Source organism: Camellia sinensis, chromosome 5 (assembly GCF_055761805.1).
Source record: "Camellia sinensis isolate YWXY chromosome 5, ASM5576180v1, whole genome shotgun sequence".
Lineage (NCBI taxonomy): Eukaryota > Viridiplantae > Streptophyta > Magnoliopsida > Ericales > Theaceae > Camellia > Camellia sinensis.
In genome coordinates, this window is record NC_138965.1 from 21408121 (window position 1) to 21431509 (window position 23389).

Consider the following 23389-nt stretch of genomic DNA (forward strand, 5'->3'; position numbering starts at 1 on the left):
ACTTTCCATCTCCAGATTGAAGCTACAGAAAACAACCCAGATGAAGATGTTGTCTACCTCAAGGAATCCTCCATTAAAACTCCGTTTGGGAAGTGGGTTGGCTTTTTGGCTATTTTAGCCTGGGGCTAAAAAGCCTGATTTGGGAAGGGCTTTTTGACTTTTTGGCTTTTTTGACTTTTTTTGTGAGAGAGGAGTGTAATGATTATGGGTTGGATTTGATGTTTTGTTTTTTGTGGCTAAAATAGCCTATTTTATTTTTTGTGGCTATTTTAGCCCCTAACCCACCAAAACCAACTTCCCAAACTATGCCTAAATCTCTAACACTTGGGGCCTCCAGCAGCAGAGCATTCAACCTCCCCACCTCTTCTATTTCCCAAGCAAACAAAGGTCTTCTAAACTCCAAAACCAAATTACTTGAATTACTCCTTTTCAAGCTAATATGGTTCAGAGAGACCTCATTCTCCACAGAAATATTAAATAATTTAGGAAACTCCTCTTTGAAGATTATATTCCTAAACCACCTGTCACTCTAGAATTTAATTCTATTCCCATCACCAACCACAATGCTTGCATTTTCCTTAAAGAACTCCACTAGTAGTGGGTTAGAATAAGCAAGATTCATAATACTCTGCCACAATGTAGAAACCACACCTGAACCCCTCTGAAATGGCAACCACCTCCCTCCAGAAGAACCATATTTACTGCATAAAATCAGTTTCCATAGTGACCTGTCTTCAACCCCATATCTCCACCACCATTTCAAGAGCAAGAAATCATTCACTTCTGAAATATTCCTCACCCCAAGACCACTATGGCTTTTGGGCTTAGTTACTACCTCCCAACTGACCATATGCACTTTTCTTTTTATTTCTGAATCTCCCAACAGAAAAGCAACTTGCAGCCTATTAATCTTCTTAACCACACCCTTAGGTACTTTAAAAATAGACATGTAATAAATAGGTAAATTAGCCAAGACTGATTTTATTAAATTTACTCTCCCAGCAAAAGAAAGCAGTCTCCTTTTTCAAGATGACAGTTTCTTTTTAACCTTGCCATATTGCTAGGTTCTTTGGATTTGCTCCAAGAGGTAGCCCTAAATACTTCAAGGGAAGCTTCTGACTCATGCAATTCAATTTTACTGCGAACTTATGAACCAGATTATCCTCAACACCAATCCCACACACCACACTTTCGTGAAAATTAATTTTCAGCCCATATATAACTTCAAAGCACCATAGTATTCTCTTTACTGTTACAATCTCTTCTCAATTTGCCTCACAGAAAATAATGGTGTCATCCTGTAAACACCCCATTTTTGACCGACCTTAAGACTCAGATGTCACCGATTGAGCGCTCGGTGATGGTGCATATTGTACTCGTTCAGAAGTTTCAGAGTCTCGGCTGCGAGCCTTGCCTCCAGACTTCCGGGCTCTTTCGTGTCTTGCCTCGGTTTGTGAACCAGGCTCCGTTTTCTCTGTTTTCTCTTCCCGAATGGGAGGGAGAGGTATCATAGATCATCTCTCAGTGGCCGTAGGCTACGTTTCGTGGTCGTAAGCCATTTTTCCCGCTTGGAGCCCGGTTTCCGATTTTTCAGAACCGACGGCCGTGTGCCTCAGTTCGGGACCGCTTAACCACCTCTGTTTGCCCCGATTTTTGGCACACACCTTATTTACTCCCTTTTGAGGGACACTGCAGTCCGAGAGACCAACTTCGTGGTCAGACACCACTTCCGGTGCCTAACAGCCCACTTTCGGGGCCCCGAACTGCGTGTTTTGGCTCCCGAACCTTCATTCTGCATTTTTGAGCTCCGACCCAAACTTGAGATTATCATATTTTGAGGTCCTTTTCATGTTTGATTAAGGACCTTTTGCTGTTTGAGATCTCCTACTGCCACTTTCTTCTTTACCCCTCTTTCAGGCCTTTTCTTACATGATAGTTTAGGCCTACTTGTATTTATTTTCGTGGCTTGTCATAAACTACAAAGTCTCTTGTTTTGAGCCTCTCTTCAAGTTTGTTGAAGGGCTCTCGGCCATTTGGGTCCAGCAGCTACCACTTGCCTTTATATCCCACTTTTTGGCCATTTTGGGGAGAAATTTGAATTTCATTTCTCCCCCATTTTTCCCCCTCTTTTCCACCCTCTTGTGTCTATATAACAGACCCCCCAGCTGTGTTTTAGGGGTTAGAAAATTTTAGTTTTGAGCTCTCACATTAAATCTCTCTCTCTCTCTCTTCCAAGCTCCAAAACCCTTTGTTCTTGGACCATTTTTACACTACAACCCCTAGCCTATCACCTCCATTACTCATTTCAGTACCTTGGAGGACATTTGAAGAGGTTGAAAGCTCAGATTTTCAGACTAAAAGCTGCTGGAAAGATGTTCTTCAAGGGTGAGTCCCTATTTCCCTCAAACTTGCACTTTTTTGCATGATTGTTTAGCTTTACTTGCAAGTATTTTTGGACTTCGATCCAAACTGAAAAAGATCATATTTTGAGGTCGTCTTCATGTTTGAATAATAACTTTTTGCTGTTTGAAGTCTTCTTCTCCCCCTTTGCTCTTTACCTCTCTTTTAGGGCCCATTCTTGCATGATATGTTAGCCCTATTTTTAAGCATTTCTGGGCTCCGAGAAAAAATGTAAAGTGGCTTATTTTGAGCCCTTATTAAACATTATTGAAGGGCTCATCACTTTTTAAGGCTTCCATTTGCCACTTTCCTTTATATCCCTCTTTTGGCCTCATATTTGCATGTTTTGTTAGCCCTTTGTGCGTATATTTTTGGGCTCAGGTCCGAACTGTAAATAGCCTTATTTTGACCCTCTATTCATGTTTGATCAAGGGTCTTTTGCTGTTTGAGGTTCCCTTCTTTCTCTTTGTGTTTAAACCTCTTTTTAGGCCTTATTTTGCATAGTATTTTAGGCTTGCATGTGCACTGTTTTGGGTTTGATCATAAACTGTAAAATGCCATATTTTGGGTCCCTCTTCAACATTGTAGAAGGGCCCTTCCATGTTTAGGGACAGAAACTGTGACTTGCTTCTTTATCTCACATTTAGGGTCATTTTTCCATATCGGTTTAGCCCTATTTATATTCACTGTTTGGCCTTGCTTAAAACTGTAAACATGCTTGTTTTGGGATTGTCTTGAGTCTTTCTTTACATTTCATGTTCAAATAATGCATTCTTTGTATAGCTGTAGGCCAATGCATATGCCTAGTTTTGTGTTTCGGGTTCATTCCGTGCGTCAGGTGCCATGTTTCCATGTTTCGGGGCTGTTTTGCACCATATTTTGGTACTGAAATTTGCATGTTTGCATATCATATTTCATGCCTTGCCATGTCTTGTTAGAGTGGCATTTGGTGCCTTAGGGTCGGTCCTCGGTTTGCGTGCATGCGTGCACGCATCTCGAGTTGTCTCATTTTCATCTAATGGCCTCTTATGTGAGTGTGGCTGAGGTCCACTTGTGTTAGTGTAAGTCCATTTATGCATTGTGTATGCCATTTCATTTCATAGCATTGTGTATGCTAGGTTGTATGTTAGCGCATTGTGTACGCCATGTTACCTCGTGCATCGTGTATGCCATTTCATAGCATCGTGCATGCTAGGTTGTATCTTAGTGCTTGGGATAGGAGTTAGCCCGAGCATAGGAAACGAGGTACGTTTCGTACTCCGAGTGACGGAACGTGTCTGAATTCCCAGTCGCCGACACTCCGGATTATCTATGATGGAGTCTAGGTTTTGTTTTGTTTTCATGTGCATTCATTCTATATTGAATTGCACAATTCGTCTCCTCAGCCATTATGCATCGATATGCGTGATTGGTGGCACAAGGATCGAGACATGCATACATTTGTGAAAATACATTGCTATGTCCTTTTCCTACTCTCTGTTGCAGCAAATCAAGAATCAGTAGCTTTTCAAAAGCCTTGCACAGCATTCCGGCATCAATCGCAAACAGAGGCTATTTGGGGCATCGCAGTGGATTTCCGTGCCAAGCGACCCAAGCATGCATCATTCATCATCTGGAGCGGAGTCGAGGCAGTCCCTAGCTTGCATGCTAGTTTACAGCTTTCTTAGTTAAATTTGTAATTTAATTAGGATTTTGTAATTATTTGGACTGTAATATTTATTCGGGACTGTATTATCCTTTCGGACCCTCTGCGCGAGGGCAATGTTGTAATAAGTGTGCGTGTGTGTGATGTATGTCTTCCAACCCCACGTCTTTCTCCCTTTTATTTACCCGCTTATGATGGTTACATTAGGGCATGTTTTAATCAGCATACAGTATGATAGCACGTTTGCATTCATTCATCTGTTTTGCATGCACTGGGCTCGGCGCATCATACTAACTGCATTGTATTTTCAATTCCAAGTTGAATACATGTTAGCTGTAGCATTTCATATGCCATGTTTAGAATAGCCGAGCCTGCTATAATTGCATTTTTGCATGTGTTGCATTAGACATTTCTGTATAATTAGGATCATGCATGGATTTCTAATTAGTTTCTGTTTTGGCTTGGAGTACTCAGTAAGTTTTATGCTTTAGCATCCTTGCATGTCTGTGAGTGACTGCCATGAATAGCATGCTTACCATGAGGCTATATGCTTATGTGATATAACTGCCTGAATGCATGTGGGTGAAGGTTGGGCTATTTGGATTGGAACAATTCATTCACTGTGTGTTTTAAGCCCACTAGATAGTGGCAAAATCATGTTTTCTAAGCCCACCCGAGGGTGGCAAATCCACGTCTTAGCTTACTTGCGAGTAGCACCATCAAACCATTTTCAAACAAACAAACTTGAAATGTTTTGTTCCAATTTAGGCGATCCAGTCTATACTTGTATGCTGCGCGCATCACATAGTAATCTAGGCTAATAATCGGAATAAGAACACATAATGTTTTCAAAAATAAATATCATGGTTAGTAGAGGCCGATCTTTGATCGGGCGAGGGGGGGTGCTCACGAAGTGACCTTCCCCAATCGTATCCAAGTTCTCGAGCCGAGGCAACTTTGGTGATGACGGACACGTGGCCTGAGGCAAAAGAGTCAGGGTTTCCTAAATTTCCCCAAAATAAAACATTTAGGTGGCGACTCTGTATCTGGCAAAGTAGTCCATGTTTGGCCCTTCTTTCAAAAATCTGTTTTCTCAAAACGATTTGCCGGATTTGGACTCTTTGGTTCAGACTTAGAACCGTGACAATTTTAGAGTCCTGAACTGTAGTGAGCCCAATATCGAACGAAACGGGGAGCTCGTTCCTCCCCGGGGCGTTTGGGGGATGTCTACAGTTTCTGGCGACTCTGCTGGGGATTTAGAGAACTTGACTCGAACTCATGATATCTATTTTTTACTACACTTATGTGTTTCTTTGCATTGCATGTGCATTGGTGCGCCTAGGACACCGTGTTTGCCTTCTGCTATTCCTGAACGGTTTGCCGGAGGCTTATCTTGTCAAGGCATGACCATAAGGCTGACCGGTTGTGGGCTCTACCAGTATGGGAACACAAACCCCGATTTTACCGGGGCACCCTTTTTGACCATTCGACCTAGTGCATATTCGGAATCCATAGTGACCCTTCCAAACTAGGACATGTTGCTTACCCGATCATAGGTTATTTGAAACCGCTGCGTGCGTAGTGAAACCCTAGCTCCTGAAAAAATAGGACAGGGAAACCCTACCCCAACATAGGGGTGTTTTGGCTCTCACTTGTCTGCTATGTGCTTTTAGAGTGCGTCTCTATAGGAATGCATGTATCAGTCTACAAGTTTGGGCATCAGGCCTGCGGGCACCAGTTTAGTAGTATCGGGCATCAGGCCTGCGGGCATCAGTATCTGGGAATCAGTTTTACCTGAGGGTATCAGTTCACCGGCAGAATTTTGGAACAGAATTCAGTAGAGGGCACAGTCATCCTGGTGCTCATATCTGTTTTGGTGAAATCAGGCTGAGGTGCTGTCTGTTTTCTCTTTTACAAGGTAGTCCTGGAACCATAGCTTCAGAAGGCTCCGATATTCCCTGAGGTTCATCAGCACTTGATCGGTGAACTTGTGGGGGATAATGTAATGTGATCGAGGGATGAACCACCTGCGAGCGGCGCTCAGTTTACTCCGGATGTGGCGTATGGCACGCACTGTTTTGAGCATTTGTGAATGCTAGTTTTGTATATTCTGACTTGGGTATTGGGTCAGTCTTGTTGTGTTGTTTTGAGTCTGTCTCTTTGTTTTGAGTCAGTTGGGTCTGTCTTGCTGTACCGAGTCAGTCCTATTTTGTTGGAGTCGGGTGATCCCGGGGGCGTTACCTCGGATATCACTATTTTGTTTTGTGTCTGTCTTTTCGCTTCCTTTTGAGTCTATTTCTGCCTTGGAGCCAGTAACGCCAGCAGATTCAAATGAACAGCAGTGGTTTTTCATGCTTTTATGTTTGCTTCTGCCGTGTGCCAGCTGTACCAGAAATTCCAAATGAGATGGCAATATCTGACTAGAAGTTGTGTCTTTTCTGTGCCTTGAATTCATTGCATCGACCTAAGTTTTCCAAAAATTTTTGAACACTGCGGTGAAAACGAAGAGGAAGGAATTCCTCGAGTTTTGCAAAATTTTGATCAATTGAGAGAAAGAGAGGCGTGCTAAGCCCCTTAATGAATGAAATCATGCTTGTTAGCGTGAGTACTGAGAAGGACCCTGGCTTGATCCAGACTGGTTTCACACTATCTTCAGCGCGAGCAATTTGTCGCTTTCTTAAAAATTTTCAAAAACAAAATGTTTTGCGCGGTCCTGCGAAGACTTGTGTGGAATCGCTCTTGAGATTGTACAGCTTAGGATCGCTCTCAGGCTCGAGACTTGAGCCATTACTTTCAAACCTGGACCTTGGATTCAGAGTGTTCAACGGTTAACCGCGATATGAGGCCTCTGTGGCCAGATTTGAAACAGCCCTCGAACAAGAGGCACCAAAGTCAGATCAAGAAGATCAGACCTCATTAGAAGAAGTTTGCGAAGCTAGAACAGAAGCACCCCTCGAACTAGGGGCAAAAATGTCCAATATGCTCGAAGAGCCGAAGATGGATCCTTCAGTAAATCAATGCAACAGCCACTCTCCTGGATACGGATGGCTGCAAAACCCTAAAACCATTTGGCATGGACTTGTTACACTTTTCCCTTTGAGGGGCTCGCTGGGCCGAAAACCCGGAAGGGCAACCCAGGCAAAAGTTAGAGCAAGAGAAAAGAACAAAAAAAAAAAGGAAAAGAAAATAACAAAAGAAAAAAAAAAGAGAAAAGAAAAGAAAAATATATAAAGAAAAAGAAAAAAAAAGAAGAAGAAGAGAATGAAAAAGAATGAAAAGATACAAAAATTGAAAAAAAAAAAAAAAAGAAGAACAAAGCTTGCAAGGTCGAAAACCCGCAACGGGCGGCTTGGCAAAAGTTAGAGCGCAAAAGGAGAGGTTAAATACCCGAGTGTACCTTAACCCCGAACTACGTAAGGCTTGATTCCCATGTTTGGGATACGTAGGCAACTTCATTCTGAAGTCCAGCCGTAAAACACTTCAAATTGACTGTGTCCATGTGATGGTTCTGGTCATCTTTGTCTTCTCTGTATCCGAGAATTTGGTTGTGTTCGTCACTCTGAGGACTGCCTGCAATGTGCTGCGGTGCCATCCAAACAAGGGGCAACTTTCCGTTGCCATTCAATGCGCCGCGGTGTCATTTCAAACAAGGGGCAACTTTCCGTTGCCATGCAGTGTCCTTCAGGAAAGGGGCAATTTTCCTTCGGATCTGAGATTGTGCATCTCAAGGGTAGGTTCCGTGCTCGTTTAGCAGTGGCCGTTTGGGAAATAGTTTTTGAGAATTTTTACTGAGGTTGACTAATCTTCTCGAAAAGTATTCCATTTTCAAAACTGAACCATTTCTTGGACCCAAAAGTGGAAAATTTTCAGTGCTCATAGCCTGACTTGCATGATTTTAAATCAGAAAATTGAACAAGCATGTTAATCTAACTCTCATTTTGGTCAAAATTTTTTAGGAGAAAACTAAAAAAAAAAATGGTCAAAATGATGAACTAGGGGCACAGTTGAGTCAGGCTTCCTGTCTTTCCCATTGTCAATATACTTGCCAAGAAGGGCACTCTACCTGCCAGAATAGGGCACAACTAAAGTTAACAACAAAGGGCTGAAAGCTCTCTCATCCTCCAAGCAGCGAGGTATCAAGCCAAGTGCGAAGCACGAACCGGAATGGGACAAGATATTCCACTCCCTTATCTGGACAGATTTGATCACGTCCAAACTCCCCAACAGAGCATTGTCAACCGATGTCAGCTGCAGATTTGCTACACACCCAATTATAGCGCAGCCCCTCTGTGGAAGAAACTCACTGTTGTGAACAAGAAGAAGAATCTGGTAGAATACCAGGGCCAAGAGCCCACAACTTCCTGCTTATCCATCAACCACCCAGGGGAGAGATAACAAAATGAGAGATTGAAGAATAGAGAGGTGTGCGCTGAGAGAAAAAGTGAGGAAAGGGCTTTTTGTTCAGAAAAACAGAGCCTGAGGGCCGAGTGATGTGAGAGACACAAATAAGAAAGGGTGGGAAACAATATCCGGAGAAACTAGCTCCTCGCGATCTGAGAGGTCTGTCGTCTTTGTGATACGTCTGTGTGTCGTGTCTTTTGTTTTGTTTGTCTCGATTCCTGCTTTAAGTCGTCCCGAGCGTGTCTCGTTGTGTTTAGGTTGTTTACCTTTTTGTCTTTCGTTGTTGAGTCTTTTTCGCTATGTTCAGTCGTAGGCTCAATACCCGGTCAAGAACTCATTTCTTAATTTCAAAAATAAAATCGTTTTGTGCTCAGAGTGCTGTGCCATTCTTCATGATTGTGCAAAACAAGATTCGTTCTTTCGTAAAACCGCACGGTTCAACCCAAGTCATGTGAGAACAGTAAAATCAGGATCTATCTGAAGCTATATAGGTTCCAGGCTGCGAAGCAAAAGAAAAGAGGGAAAATTGGAGCATTTGAGTTTGTTTCAGTTTCCGTGATTTACTCTCTGTTATTATACTCCAGATGTACCTCTTCAGGCCTTGTCAATGCTCCGAAGTATGAGTGTGCCTCTACTCCCAAACTCAAGCCTACTTCAATGCCAGAATGGCAATCGAAGTGCTCCCTCAGAAAACCAGCCCCTGCCAGATGCATCTTGGCTGTGTTTGCAATGAGTTCCTAGGAGACCAACTGTGACGGTGGAAACTAGAGTTCGGACAGCTATTGCCTAGAACGCAAAGGTTCGTAATTTCCGAGACTAAAGTCTGGTTTAAATACCCAGGGGTCTATCCTTGGCTTGAAATCTGTATGGCAGCCCCATAGATTGAGATAGCATGTGAATGCGCCTCGATTCTGGATACTGAATCAACCTAGTCTGCCACCCCGTTAGAGAATAGGGAAAGTTGTGAACATGGCTAGGAAGGAAAGGTAGTAACTGCGGTTTGGAAGTACAATCAAGAAAGTGCAAGAAGAACCAACTCTTTTCAGCTCAAAATATTTCTGCGGAATTTTCAACTCATGTCTTCGATGTGTAGCTCATCGTCAGTCGGCATGCATGAGGTGTATCCTTTTCGGAATGTATCGTGACCCCTCCGAGAGGTAAATCGGAGGTTGCGTTTGGAATTTGGTCTACTTAAGGCTTGTATTCCCTTATTCGGTATTTTTGTTTCAAACGGGTGTTGTCACGCGCATTTATCTAGCATTTTTATGCTCATTACTTGCATTGTTATGCACATCTATCTAGTATTGTTATGCTCATTACTTGCATTGTTATGTACACTTCACCTGCATCGTTATGAACCTTTTCACTTGCAATTGTCGTCTTTTCTCCTCTCGCATGCGGTGCGTTAGGACATCTTCGGTTTCGAACATTCGGAGGAGTTCCGGTGTTCATTCATACCTTTCCTCTCTTGCGTGTGATATGCTGAGAGGTTTTCTCTTGCGTGTGATACACTGAGAAATTTACCTTTCCTCTCTTGCCTGTGATATGCTGAGAGGTTTTCTCTTGCGTATGATACGCTGAGAAATTTACCTTTTCTCTCTTGCATGTGATATGCTGAGAGGTTTTCTCTTGCGTGTGATACGCTGAGAAATTTACCTTTTCTCTCTTGCATGTGATATGCTGAGAGGTTTTCTCTTGCATGTGATACGTTGAGAAATTTATCTTTCCTCCCTTGCATGTGATATGCTGAGAGGTTTTCTCTTGCGTGTGATACGCTGAGAAATTTACCTTTTCTCTCTTGCATGTGATATACTGAGAGGTTTTCTCTTGCGTGTGATACGCTGAGAAATTTCCCTTTTCTCTCTTGCATGTGATATGCTGAGAGGTTTTCTCTTGCGTGTCATACGCAAAGAAATTTATCTTTCCTCCCTTGCATGTGATATGCTGAGAGGTTTTCTTTTGCGTGTGATACGCTAAGAAATTTACCTTTTCTCTCTTGCATGTGATATGCTGAGAGGTTTTCTCTTGCGTGTGATACGCCGAGAAATTTACCTTTTCTTTCTTGCATGTGATATGCTGAGAGGTTTTCTCTTGCGTGTGATACGCTAAGAAATTTCCCTTTTCTCTCTTCCATGTGATATGCTGAGAGGTTTTCTCTTGCGTGTGATACGCTGAGAAATTTCCCTTTTCTCTCTTGCATGTGATATGCAGAGAGGTTTTCTCTTGCGTGTGATACGCTGAGAAATTTACCTTTTCTCTCTTGCATGTGATATGCTGAGAGGTTTTCTCTTGCGTGTGATACGCTGAGAAATTTAGCTTTCCTCCCTTGCATGTGATATGCTGAGAGATTTCCTCTTGCGTGTGATACGCCGAGAAATTTACCTTTTCTCTCTTGCATGTGATATGCTGAGAGGTTTTCTCTTGCATGTGATACGTTGAGAAATTTTCCTTTTCTCTTTTGCATGTGATATGTTTAGAGGTTTTCTCTTGCGTGTGATACGTTGAGAAATTTATCTTTCCTCTCTTGCATGTGATATGCTGAGAGGTTTTCTCTTGCTTGTGATACGCTGAGAAATTTCCCTTTTCTCTCTTGCATGTGATATGCTGAGAGGTTTTCTCTTGCGTGTGATACGTTGAGAAATTTATCTTTCCTCTCTTGTATGTGATATGCTGAGAGGTTTTCTCTTACGTGTGATACGCTGAGAAATTTTCCTTTTCTCTCTTGCGTGTGATACGCTGAGAAATTTTTCTTTTCTCTCTTGCAGGTGATATGCTGAGAGGTTTTCTCTTGCGTGTGATACATTGAGAAATTTATCTTTCCTTCCTTGCATGTGATATGCTGAGAGGTTTTCTCTTGCGTGTGATACGCTGAGAAATTTTCCTTTTCTCTCTTGCATGTGATATGCTGAGAGGTTTTCTCTTGCGTGTGATACGCTGAGAAATTTTCCTTTTCTCTCTTGCATGTGATATGCTGACAGGTTTTCTCTTGCGTGTCAAATGTTGAGAAATTTATCTTTCCTTCCTTGCATATGATATGCTGAGAGGTTTTCTCTTGTGTGTGATACGCTGAGAAATTTTCCTTTTCTCTCTTGCTTGTGATATGCTGAGAGGTTTTCTCTTGCGTGTGATACGCTGAGAAATTTCCCTTTTCTCTCTTGCATGTAATAGGCTGAGAGGTTTTCTCCTGCTTGTGATACGCTGAGAAATTTCCCTTTTCTCTCTTGCATGTGATATGCTGAGAGGTTTTCTCTTGCGTGTGATACGTTGAGAAATTTCCCTTTTCTCTCTTGCATGTGATATGCTGAGAGGTTTTCTCTTGCGTGTGATACGCTGAGAAATTTACCTTTTCTCCCTTGCATGTGATATGCTGAGAGGTTTTCTCTTGCATGTGATACGTTGAGAAATTTATCTTTCCTCCCTTGCATGTGATATGCTGAGAGGTTTTCTCTTGCGTGTGATACGTTGAGAAATTTACCTTTTCTCTCTTGCATGTGATATACTGAGAGGTTTTCTCTTGCGTGTGATACGCTGAGAAATTTTCCTTTTCTCTCTTGCATGTTATATGCTGAGAGGTTTTCTCTTGCGTGTCATACGCAAAGAAATTTATCTTTCCTCCCTTACATGTGATATGCTGAGAGGTTTTCTCTTGCGTGTGATACGCAAAGAAATTTACCTTTTCTCTCTTGCATGTGATATGCTGAGAGGTTTTCTCTTGCGTGTGATACGCCGAGAAATTTACCTTTTCTTTCTTGCATGTGATATGCTGAGAGGTTTTCTCTTGCGTGTGATACGCTGAGAAATTTCCCTTTTCTCTCTTCCATGTGATATGCTGAGAGGTTTTCTCTTGCGTGTGATACGCTGAGAAATTTCCCTTTTCTCTCTTGCATGTGATATGCTGAGAGGTTTTCTCTTGCGTGTGATACGCTGAGAAATTTACCTTTTCTCTCTTGCATGTAATATGCTGAGAGGTTTTCTCTTGCGTGTGATATGCTGAGAAATTTAGCTTTCCTCCCTTGCATGTGATATGCTGAGAGATTTCCTCTTGCGTGTGATACGCCGAGAAATTTACCTTTTCTCTCTTGCATGTGATATGCTGAGGGGTTTTCTCTTGCATGTGATACGTTGAGAAATTTCCCTTTTCTCTCTTGCATGTGATATGTTGAGAGGTTTTCTCTTGCGTGTGATACATTGAGAAATTTATCTTTCCTCTCTTGCATGTGATATGCTGAGAGGTTTTCTCTTGCGTGTGATACGCTGAGAAATTTCCCTTTTCTCTCTTGCATGTGATATGCTGAGAGGTTTTCTCTTGCGTGTGATACGCTGAGAAATTTCCCTTTACTGTCTTGCATGTGATATGCTGGGAGGTTTTCTCTTGCGTGTGATACGTTGAGAAATTTATCTTTCCTCTCTTGCATGTGATATGCTGAGAGGTTTTCTCTTACGTGTGATACGCTGAGAAATTTTCCTTTTCTCTCTTGGGTGTGATACGCTGAGAAATTTTTCTTTTCTCTCTTGCATGTGATATGCTAAGAGGTTTTCTCTTGCGTGTGATACGTTGAGAAATTTATCTTTCCTTCCTTGCATGTGATATGCTGAGAGGTTTTCTCTTGCGTGTGATACGCTTAGAAATTTCCCTTTTCTCTCTTGCATGTGATATGCTGAGAGGTTTTCTCTTGCGTGTGATACGCTGAGAAATTTTCCTTTTCTCTCTTGCATGTGATATGCTGAGAGGTTTTCTCTTGCGTGTGAAATGTTGAGAAATTTATCTTTCCTTCCTTGCATATGATATGCTGAGAGGTTTTCTCTTGTGTGTGATACGCTGAGAAATTTTCCTTTTCTCTCTTGCCTGTGATATGCTGAGAGATTTTCTCTTGCGTGTGATACGCTGAGAAATTTCCCTTTTCTCTCTTCCATGTGATAGGCTGAGAGGTTTTCTCTTGCGTGTGATACGCTGAGAAATTTCCCTTTTCTCTCTTTCATGTGATAGGCTGAGAGGTTTTCTCTTGCGTGTGATACGCTGAGAAATTTCCCTTTTCTCTCTTGCATGTGATATGCTGAGAGGTTTTCTCTTGCGTGTGATACTCTGAGAAATTTATCTTTCCTCCCTTGCATGTGATATGCTGAAAGGTTTTCTCTTGCGTGTGATACGCTAAGAAATTTGCCTTTCCTCTCTTGCATGTGATATGCTGAGAGGTTTTCTCTTGCGTGTGATACGCTGAGAAATTTGCCTTTCCTCTCTTGCATGTGGTATGCTGAGAGGTTTTCTCTTGCGTGTGATACGCTGAGGAATTTTCCTTTCTTCTCATGCGTGTGTTACGCTGAGAAGTTTACCTTTCCTCTTTTGCGTGTGATACGCTGAGAGGTTTACCTTCTTTCTCTCTTATGTGTGATACGCAGAGAGATGTTGTGTGTAAGACTCTGGGTATTCTCAGTAGTCGCTTTTAGCCTTCTCCGCGTGAGACGCAGTGAGAATTGCATAATTTTCTTACATCCTTTCTGCATGAAATGTAGTTAGATTTGTATTCACTTGCTTAAAACTGTTGCATGGTATGCTTCATTACAGCTTTCTTTACATGATCATAAGTTATGTTCAGCTTCTTACATTGGCAGTTGCATTTTGCCCATGCCTGCGGGCACATCTTTGTTATCTTGCCTGTTTGTCTAAGTCTTCGGCCTTGTCAAAAATGGGTCGTCTCTGGGCTTTGACATTCACTCCCGGCACGTGTGACTTTCGAGTTCTGTCAAAGGGGGGCAACTGTACACACCCCATTTTTGACCGACCTTAAGACTCAGACGTCACCGATTGAGCGCTCGGTGATGGTGCATATTGTACTCGTTCAGAAGTTTCAGAGTCTCGGCTGCGAGCCTTGCCTCCAGACTTTCGGGCTCTTTCGTGTCTTGCCTCAGTTTGCGAACCAGGCTCCGTTTTCTCTGTTTTCTCTTCCCGAAGGGAGGGAGAGGTCTCGTAGATCATCTCTCAGTGGCCGTAGGCTACGTTTCGTGGTCGTAGGCCATTTTTCCCGTTTGGAGCCCGATTTCCGGTTTTTCGGAACCGACGGCCGTGTGCCTCGGTTCGGGACCGCTTAACCACCTCCGTTTGCCCCGATTTTTGGTACACACCTTATTTACTCCCTTTTGAGGGACACTACGGTCCGAGAGACCAACTTCGTGGTCGGACACCACTTCCGGTGCCTAACAGCCCACTTTTGGGGCCCCGAACGGCGTGTTTTGGCTCCCGAACCTTCATTCTGCATTTTTAGGCTCCGACCCAAACTTGAGATTGTCATATTTTGAGGTCCTTTTCATGTTTGATTAAGGCCCTTTTTCTATTTGAGATCTCCTACTGCCAGTTGCTTCTTTACCCCTCTTTTAGGCCTTTTCTTGCATGATAGTTTAGGCCTACTTGTATTTATTTTCGTGGTTTCTCATAAACTACAAAGTCTCTTGTTTTGAGCGCCTCTTCAACTTTGTTGAAGGGCTCTCGTCCATTTGGGTCCAGCAGCTACCACTTGCCTTTATATCCCACTTTTTGGCCATTTTGGGGGGAAATTTGAATTTCATTTCCCCCCATTTTTCCCCCTCTTTTCCACCCTCTTGTGTCTATATAACAGACCCCCCAGCTGTGTTTTAGGGGTTAGAAAATTTTGGTTTTGAGCTCTCACTTTAGATCTCTCTCTCTCTCTCTCTTCCAAGCTCCAAAACCCTTTGTTCTTGGACCATTTTTACACTACAACCCCTAGCCTATCACCTCCATTACTCATTTCAGTACCTTGGAGGACATTTGAAGAGGTTGAAAGCTCAGATTTTTGGACTAAAAGCTGCTGGAAAAATGTTCTTCAAGGGTGAGTCCCTATTTCCCTCAAACTTGCACTTTTTTGCATGATTGTTTAGCTTTACTTGCAAGTATTTTTGGACTTCGATCCAAACTGAAAAAGATCATATTTTGAGGTCGTCTTCATGTTTGAATAATAACTTTTTGCTGTTTGAAGTCTTCTTCTCCCCTTTTGTTCTTTACCTCTCTTTTAGGGCCCATTCTTGCATGATATGTTAGCCCTGTTTTTAAGCATTTCTGGGCTCCGAGAAAAAATGTAAAGTGGCTTATTTTGAGCCCTTCTTAAACATTATTGAAGGGCTCATCACTTTTTGAGGCTTCCATTTGCCACTTTCCTTTATATCCCTCTTTTGGCCTCATATTTGCATGTTTTGTTAGCCCTTTGTGCTTATATTTTTGGGCTCAGGTTCGAACTGTAAATAGCCTTATTTTGACCCCCTATTCATGTTTGATCAAGGGTCTTTTGCTGTTTGAGGTTCCCTTCTTGCTCTTTGTGCTTAAACCTCTTTTTAGGCCTTATTTTGCATAGTATTTTAGGCTTGCATGTGCACTGTTTTGGGTTTGATCATATACTGTAAAATGCAATATTTTGGGTCCCTCTTCAACATTGTAGAAGGGCCCTTCCCTATTTAGGGACAGAAGCTGTGACTTGCTTCTTTATCTCACATTTAGGGTCATTTTTGCATATCGGTTTAGCCCTATTTATGTTCACTGTTTGGCCTTGCTTAAAACTATAAACATGATTTTTTTGGGACTGTCTTGAGTCTGTCTTTACATTTCATGTTCAAATAATGCATGCTTTGTATAGCTGTAGGCCAATGCATATGCCTAGTTTTGTGTTTCGGGTTCATTCCGTGCGTCGGGTGCCATGTTTCCATGTTTCGGGGCTGTTTTGCACCATATTTTGGTACTGAAATTTGCATGTTTACATATCATATTTCATGCCTTGCCATGTCTTGTTAGAGTGGCATTTGGTGCCTTAGGGTCGGTCCTCGGTTTGCGTGCATGCGTGCACGCATCTCGAGTTGTCTCATTTTCATCTAATGGCCTCTTATGTGAGTGTGGCTGAGGTCCACTTGTGTTAGTGTAAGTCCATTTATGCATTTGTATGCCATTTCATTTCATAGCATTGTGTATGCTAGGTTGTATGTTAGCGCATTGTGTACGCCATGTTACCTCGTGCATCGTGTATGCCATTTCATAGCATCGTGCATGCTAGGTTGTATCTTAGTTGCATTCATGCATGTCATGCATATTGCATTGTGCTTGGGATAGGAGTTAGCCCGAGCACGGGAAACGAGGTACGTTTCGTACTCCGAGTGACGGAACGTGTCTCAATTCCCAGTTGCCGACACTCCGGATTATCTATGATGGAGTCTAGGTTTTGTTTTGTTTTCATGTGCATTCATTCTATATTGAATTGCACAATTCGACTCCTCGGCCATTATGCATCGATATGCATGATTGGTGGCACGAGGATCGAGACATGCATACATTTGTGAAAATACATTGCCATGCCCTTTTCCTGCTCTCTGTTGCAGCAAATCAAGAATCAGTAGCTTTTCAAAAACCTTGCACAGCATTCCGGCATCAATCGCAAACAGAGGCTAATTGGGGCATCGCAGTGGATTTCCGTGCCAAGCGACTCAAGCATGCATCATTCATCATCCGGAGCGGAGTTAAGGCAGTCCCTAGCTTGCATGCTAGTTTACAGCTTTCTTAGTTAAATTTGTAATTTAATTAGGATTTTGTAATTATTTGGACTGTAATATTTATTCGGGACTGTATTATTCTTTCAGACCCTCTGCGCGAGGGCAATGTTGTAATAAGTGTGCGTGTGTGTGATGTATGTCTTCCAATCCCACGTCTTTCTCCCTTTTATTTACCCGCTTATGATGGTTAGATTAGGGCATATTTTAATCAACATACAGTATGATAGCATGTTTGCATTCATTCATCTGTTTTGCATGCACCGGGTTCGGCGCATTATACTAACTGCATTGTATTTTCAATTCCAAGTTGAATACATGTTAGCTGTAGCATTTCATATGCCATGTTTAGAATAGCCGAGCCTGCTATAATTGCATTTTTGCATGTGTTGCATTAGGCATTTCTGTATAATTAGGAGCATGCATGGATTTCTAATTAGTTTCTGTTTTAGCTTGGAGTACTCGGTAAGTTTTATGCTTTAGCATCCTTGCATGTGTGTGAGTGACTGCCATGAATAGCATGCTTACCATGAGGCTATATGCTTTTGTGATATAACTGCTTGAATGCCTGTGGGTGAAGGTTGGGTTATTTGGATTGGAACAATTCATTCACTGTGTGTTTTAAGCCCACTAGATAGTGGCAAAATCATGTTTTCTAAGCCCACCCGAGGGTGGCAAATCCACGTCTTAGCTTACTTGCGAGTAGCACCATCAAACCATTTTCAAACAAACAAACATGAAATGTTTTGTTCTAATTCAGGCGATCTAGTCTATACTTGTATGCTGTACGCATCACATAGTAATCTAGGCTAATAACCGGAATAAGAACACATAATGTTTTCAAAAGTAGATATCATGGTTAGTAGAGGCCGATCTTTGATCGGGCGAGCGGGGGTGCTCATGAAGTGACCTTCCCCAATCGTACCCAAGTTCCCGAGCCGAGGCAACTTTGGTGATGACGGACACGTGGCCTTAGGCAAATGAGTCAGGGTTTCCTAAATTTTTCCAAAATAAAACATTTAGGTGGCGACTCTGTATCTGGCAAAGCAGTCCATGTTTGGCACTTCTTTCAAAAATCTGTTTTCTCAAAATGATTTGCCGGATTTGGACTCTTTGGTTCAGACTTAGAACCGTGACAATTTTAGAGTCCTGAACTGTAGTGAGCCCAATATCGAACGGAACGGGGATCTCGTTCCTCCCCGGGGCGTTCGGGGGACGTCTACACATCCGCAAACTATAAGTGAGAAATAAATACCTCATTTGTTCCAACCCTGGCCCCTTTAAATAAACCAATTTCTTTTGCTCTTTACAGTAATAAATTCAAACCTTCAGCAACAATGTTTAATAGGAAAGGGGATAGTGGATCCCCTTGCCTAAGACCCCTTTGAGGAGACCTATTTGTCACCAAATCCAAAATTTGCCAATAAGGAGAATAAAAATCCTCAATTCACTGAATTGTATGCTTTCTCATAATCAAGCTTGAGTATTATATCTTTCAACTTATTCACTTTTCACCAATCAACTATTTCATTTGCAATCAAAACCCCATCCATTATAAATCTTCCTCCTAAGAATGCCGATAGCACCTCTCCAACCACCCTAGGCAATACCTTAGCCAGAATCTTACAAGCAGAGTTGACTAAACTGATTGGCCTGTAATCACCTAATCCATTTGGATTATCCTTTTTAGGAATCAAAGTGATAAATGAGCTATTGAAACCTTTAACCAACTTTCCATTAGAATGAAAATCATGCATAAGTTGTACAATTTCACCTTTCATCAATTTCCAGCATTTCTAAATGCAAGATAAATTAAACCCATTTGGTCTTGGGGCTTTATTGCCATCACACTCCTTCAAAGCAGACCAAATTTCCTCTTCTGTGAAAACTGTTTCAGGTTCCTCCACCTTATCCCTATTTGCAACAGTCTTGAACTGCCCCGAAAGCTTTGGTCTATTGCTCCAATTTTCCGAATATACCCCTTTGAAGTGTTCAAACACTCCTTGCCTTACCATATCGGGCTCCATTAAACACGACCCATTTACTATTATTGAATCCAATAGATTTTGACTTTGTCTCTTGTTTGCCATTACATGAAAATACCTGGTGTTTTTATCCCCTTCTTGAGTCCATTTCACTCTCGATTTTTGCTGCCACATCCATTGTAGAACCTATATTAGCTTATTTTTAATTTCTTGCAAAAAACACAAGAAAATATAAGAAAAATTGAATATGTGAGTTATCTTTATGTAACTAAAATTTTAAATTTTTATATCTTTTTCTTATAAAATTTTCATTATAATCAAATGCTTGCTCTCTTTTATATTTCTTTTCTTTCACTTTCACTTTCTATCAATTTTTCTTTCTAATTGAACGAAGCTTGTCTTTGGCTTAAATTGTTTTTTTTTTTTTTTAGTTGCAACTTGTGTGTTGTTTTTTAAGCTTTTTATTCCTCTAGTCCTCTTTTGAAATTGTACAATTTTCTTTGGTAGTACTTTTATTCAGAACTTGCCCCATATTTGGAGTCCAATTTGAAATTCCCAAACCAATTAAAACATTTTACACATTGGAGATCAGATTGATACAAATTAAATATTATAGACCAAAATGATGCACGATTCATACTTTAAGGACCAAAGATGTAATTAACCTATCATTTCATGAAATTTATAAATAAAAAGTAGCTAAAAAAAGATGGGAGAAATTACAAAAATAATCAATATAACAAAGTAAATTATTATTTTTCATTTTTCTCAATTTAAACCCTAATGTTTTGATCTATTTTCACTACAACAATTTACACATTTGGCGACCACTTTTGCCGACCAAAAAAATTTTGGTCGCAAAAAAATGACATTTGGCGACCAAATATTAATTAGTCACAAATAATCATTATTTTTGGCAACCAAATATTATTGGTCGGAGAAGGTTATATTTTGGCGACCAAAAAATGTGTTGGTCGCAGAAAGTGGTATACTTTTGCCGACCAACTACAAATTTGGTCGCAGAAGGTCACATATTTTTTGGCGACCAAAAATTTGGTCGCGAAAAACTTATTTTCAGCAACCAAAAAAAATTAGTCGCCAAATTAATACTTTTAGCGACTAATATTTTAGTCGCCGTTGATTGAGATTTGGCGACTAAAACAATTTGTCGGCAAAGGTACCTTTTCTACGACAAATGTGGTCTTTTGGTCGCCAAAAGTTTGGGAGGGAAATTTGATTTTTAGTGGGGTGGGAATTGAAATTTTTTTGCGACAAATAAATTTGGTCGCCAATAACAAAACGACGTCGTTTTGTTCCATGAAAGCAGAAAGAAAAAAGAAAAAAGAAAAAAAAGAAGAGCCCTAATCTCCATTGTCTCTATCTCGCTCTGTGTCTCGGTCCGCCCTCTCCCTCTCTGTGTTCTTTCTCTCAATCGGTGCCCACTCTCTCTAGCTCACTGAAGTCTCTCACCACCGTTGCTCACATCCGTCGCACATCGCCACCGCCGCAAATCGCCATCGCCCTCTGTCTTTCTCTCACACAGAGGGAGCGATTGCTGGGTATTTGCTGCTGTGGTTGTTGATGTGGGCCACCGGGATAGGTTTGCCGATCCAGCTGTTGTCGGCGAGGATCGGTGTCGCCAGGGGGAGGCACTTGGCGGAACTGTGTAGGGAAGAGTATCCGTATTACGGGTAGAAATGTGGATGACACAACTGGTGCTAATGAGGTTGATTTCAGTTCATATTGAGTTTTCTGAATCATGCTGTCTTTGTACATCTGATGCTTTCTAGGTTGAATTTATTGGAGCAATTTCATTATCATGATGCTTTGGTGTTATGGTTGCAGAAAGATTCATTGATGGAGATAAGTTTTCACATTCCTAATTCAACAATTTCTAGGGTTAATTTTTCAATTGTTTTCAATTGTAAACTGAACTGATTAAATGTTCTTTTATCTCTCTGCTCTCCAGCCTCTTCTTCTTTGGTATTTTCTGATTGCAAGGTAAAATTCATCTCTCTCTTCCAAAGTTTTAGGGTTTTTTTTTTTTAATTCTTCTCTGGCCTCTCTTCCTGTGGAATATTCTGATATAACTTCAATCAATCAATGTTGATTATGTATAATTGAGACTCAATTATCAGAATAATGGGTATATCAGAATATGGGTATATCCAATATATACAGTCTTATGTTGAAAAAAAGTATAATTGTAACTATAAGTAACTAAGTATAGATATACCCATTACTGGATAATTGAGACTCAATTATCAGAATAATGCAAAATTACAATGTTTATTTATACAAAATGCCTCTCTAGAATGATGCAATGAGACCCCATCTTGAAGGGTTTTAAAAGGTTAAAATTCACTCACATCATTCTATAGAATTTGTTTTTGTATAATTTTTATTTTTTTGTTTATATAACATTTACTCTTGAGGTTTCAATTTGAAGTCACCTCTAATCTGTTTTATTTGCTTCCTCAGATGAAAATTGAGCTATTTCTGTTATGTATATCAGTATATGTATGCTTGTGTGTTTTTGTCACTGCTCTGATGCCCTGTTTTGTTTTTTATAGTGAAGTTCTTCATCTTGCTGTTAAATTTGTGGTGAGTATATACATTTTTATGTACTTGGTTAAGTATATACATTTATATATGTATTTAGGGTATTCATGTATATATGTTTTTTTGGTGTTTTTGCATCTTTGTTTTGATTTCCTGTTTTGGGTTATTGGTCCTGGTAGCACTGAGGCCGTCATAGAGATAGACTTCACATATTACGCTGCAGGAAAAATTTCTGGTGCGTTTTGTATGCAGTTGCTTAGGCCTTCTCAAGATAAGTCAGATACAATTGTGGTTCCTCTTGAAGCAGAACTAGGTGGGGAATCAGCTAATGATCTTATAGATGCTGTTTCAGTATCGCTTGAGACTCTACTGCCGTGCGATTCCAGTGATACTGTTGTTGTTGCTCTCTTGCTGAGAAATGGCACTCGTCATCTCTTGAATGTTGTTAAGATTAGTTTAATTGGAGAAAGCACAAAGCTTTTCCAGATTAAATACAAGGAAGGCTTAATACTTTTTCCTGGCACCGACACACATGTAGCTGTGGTTAGTTCTATTCCCCTGCCCATTGGGTTACATGACTATCCATCTGAAAGTCTGGATATAAACTGGAATTGTAAATTAGTGATACTGACAAATGACTCAAGTAATCCTCAGATTGAGATGCCCTGCAAGGATATAGTCAGTATTTGTTCAAAATTAGATTCCTATCTTGAGTATGAACAACAGCCTGGAAATGCAGAAAATGCCAATGCAAGAACAGGATCTTTACGCAGCGGCGTGCAGTCACCATCATTGATCAAGGTATGCTCATTCTGATCCATTTTTCTTTAGTTAGTACAATGGCAAGGATTTCACCGTCATTGATCAAGGTATCCATTTTTCGACAGTTGGGTTTTCTTGAGCTGTCCATTTCATGGGTTTGTGCTGCTGGGTTTTCCGGTATTACCATTGTTCTCTTTGTTCTTTGTTCTCATTGTTGATTGCTTATGCAGATAAAGGTGGTGAAAAGTAATATTTGAATCTGTTTTTGAATCTTTATAAAATATTACTTATCCCAAAGCATCTTTATAATGAGCATCAATCCATAAGAAGTAATATTACTGAATGTAATATCTCTATAAAGAGCAGATTTTTTTGAACAAAAATACTCCATTTTATAAGAAGTAAAAAACATCTGTTTATAAGAAGTAAAAAACATTTGTTTATAAAAACATGCTTAAAGAAGTAAAAATGGAGTGCAGAATCCATTTTTAAGAAGTAAAACATGCTTTGGGAATTTAAATTTTTTTAATGAGCAGATGTTTTATAATGAGCATCTGTTTAATGAGCATCTTTAGTGACAAACAGATGTTATAAACAGATTTGGGTATTTGAATTTGGCTTAAGTAATATATGTGTTAAGCAAGCATCTGTAATTTATGTGTGTCCAAATTCAAAACCCAAATTTGTACTGATATTGATTTTTTTACAGATGTATGCTTAAGTAAAATTACAGATGTATGCTTATTTTTTGAACTTATGTTTGTCCAAATTCAAAACCCAAATCTGTTTATAACAACTGTTTAATATATGTGTCCAAATTCAAAACCCAATTTTGAGCATCTGTTTAATTTGGTTTAAGTAATATCTCAAAGCATCTTTAGTGACAACATTTTTAAAATAGAAAAATTGTTAGTAAATCCAAGTTGAGGGGTGCATGAAGTATTAGATCCAAGCTTTGGTCTTTGTTGTTTATAAAGACTCATAACACTTCTGAGTTGGTAAGGAAAAACATGTGATGGTAGGGATAATTTTTAACATTTTTACCCTATATTTTGACCTAAAAAAATTTAAAAATGCATAACTGAAGTTCTAC

The 23389-nt window shown here is 40.5% G+C and overlaps 2 protein-coding genes across 2 annotated transcripts; one reads left to right on the forward strand and one right to left on the reverse strand.

Annotated features, from left to right (window-relative positions):
- Window positions 1-529: 529 nt before the first annotated feature.
- LOC145791259 (uncharacterized) lies at window positions 530-19077 on the reverse strand. Its single transcript, XM_082871598.1, has 4 exons — window positions 18831-19077; window positions 18503-18707; window positions 18314-18381; window positions 530-933 (listed from the first exon to the last, which is right to left on the reverse strand). Exons 1-4 carry the CDS (start codon window positions 19075-19077, stop codon window positions 530-532), a joined length of 924 nt encoding a protein of 307 aa, XP_082727724.1.
- Window positions 19078-19907: 830 nt separating this feature from the next.
- LOC114289333 (uncharacterized) lies at window positions 19908-22607 on the forward strand. The gene is made up of 2 exons (XM_028233038.2): window positions 19908-20973; window positions 21546-22607. The coding sequence occupies exons 1-2, from the start codon at window positions 20915-20917 to the stop codon at window positions 22348-22350; spliced, it is 864 nt and encodes a 287-aa protein (XP_028088839.2). The 5' UTR covers window positions 19908-20914; the 3' UTR covers window positions 22351-22607.
- The last annotated feature ends 782 nt before the right edge of the window (window positions 22608-23389 follow it).

Coding starts and splice junctions, on each gene's coding strand:
- LOC145791259 (XM_082871598.1), bottom strand. CDS start 19,077: ATGGCAAACAAGAGACAAAGTCAAAATCTATTGGATTCAATAATAGTA. Junction 18,382..18,502: donor GCAAATGAAATAGTTGATTG/GTGAAAAGTGAA, acceptor GGTGACAAATAG/GTCTCCTCAAAGGGGTCTTA. Junction 934..18,313: donor ATTAAACATTGTTGCTGAAG/GTTTGAATTTAT, acceptor CTATTTTTAAAG/TACCTAAGGGTGTGGTTAAG.
- LOC114289333 (XM_028233038.2), top strand. CDS start 20,915: ATGTTCTTTTATCTCTCTGCTCTCCAGCCTCTTCTTCTTTGGTATTTT. Junction 20,974..21,545: donor TGGTATTTTCTGATTGCAAG/GTAAAATTCATC, acceptor TGTTTTTTATAG/TGAAGTTCTTCATCTTGCTG.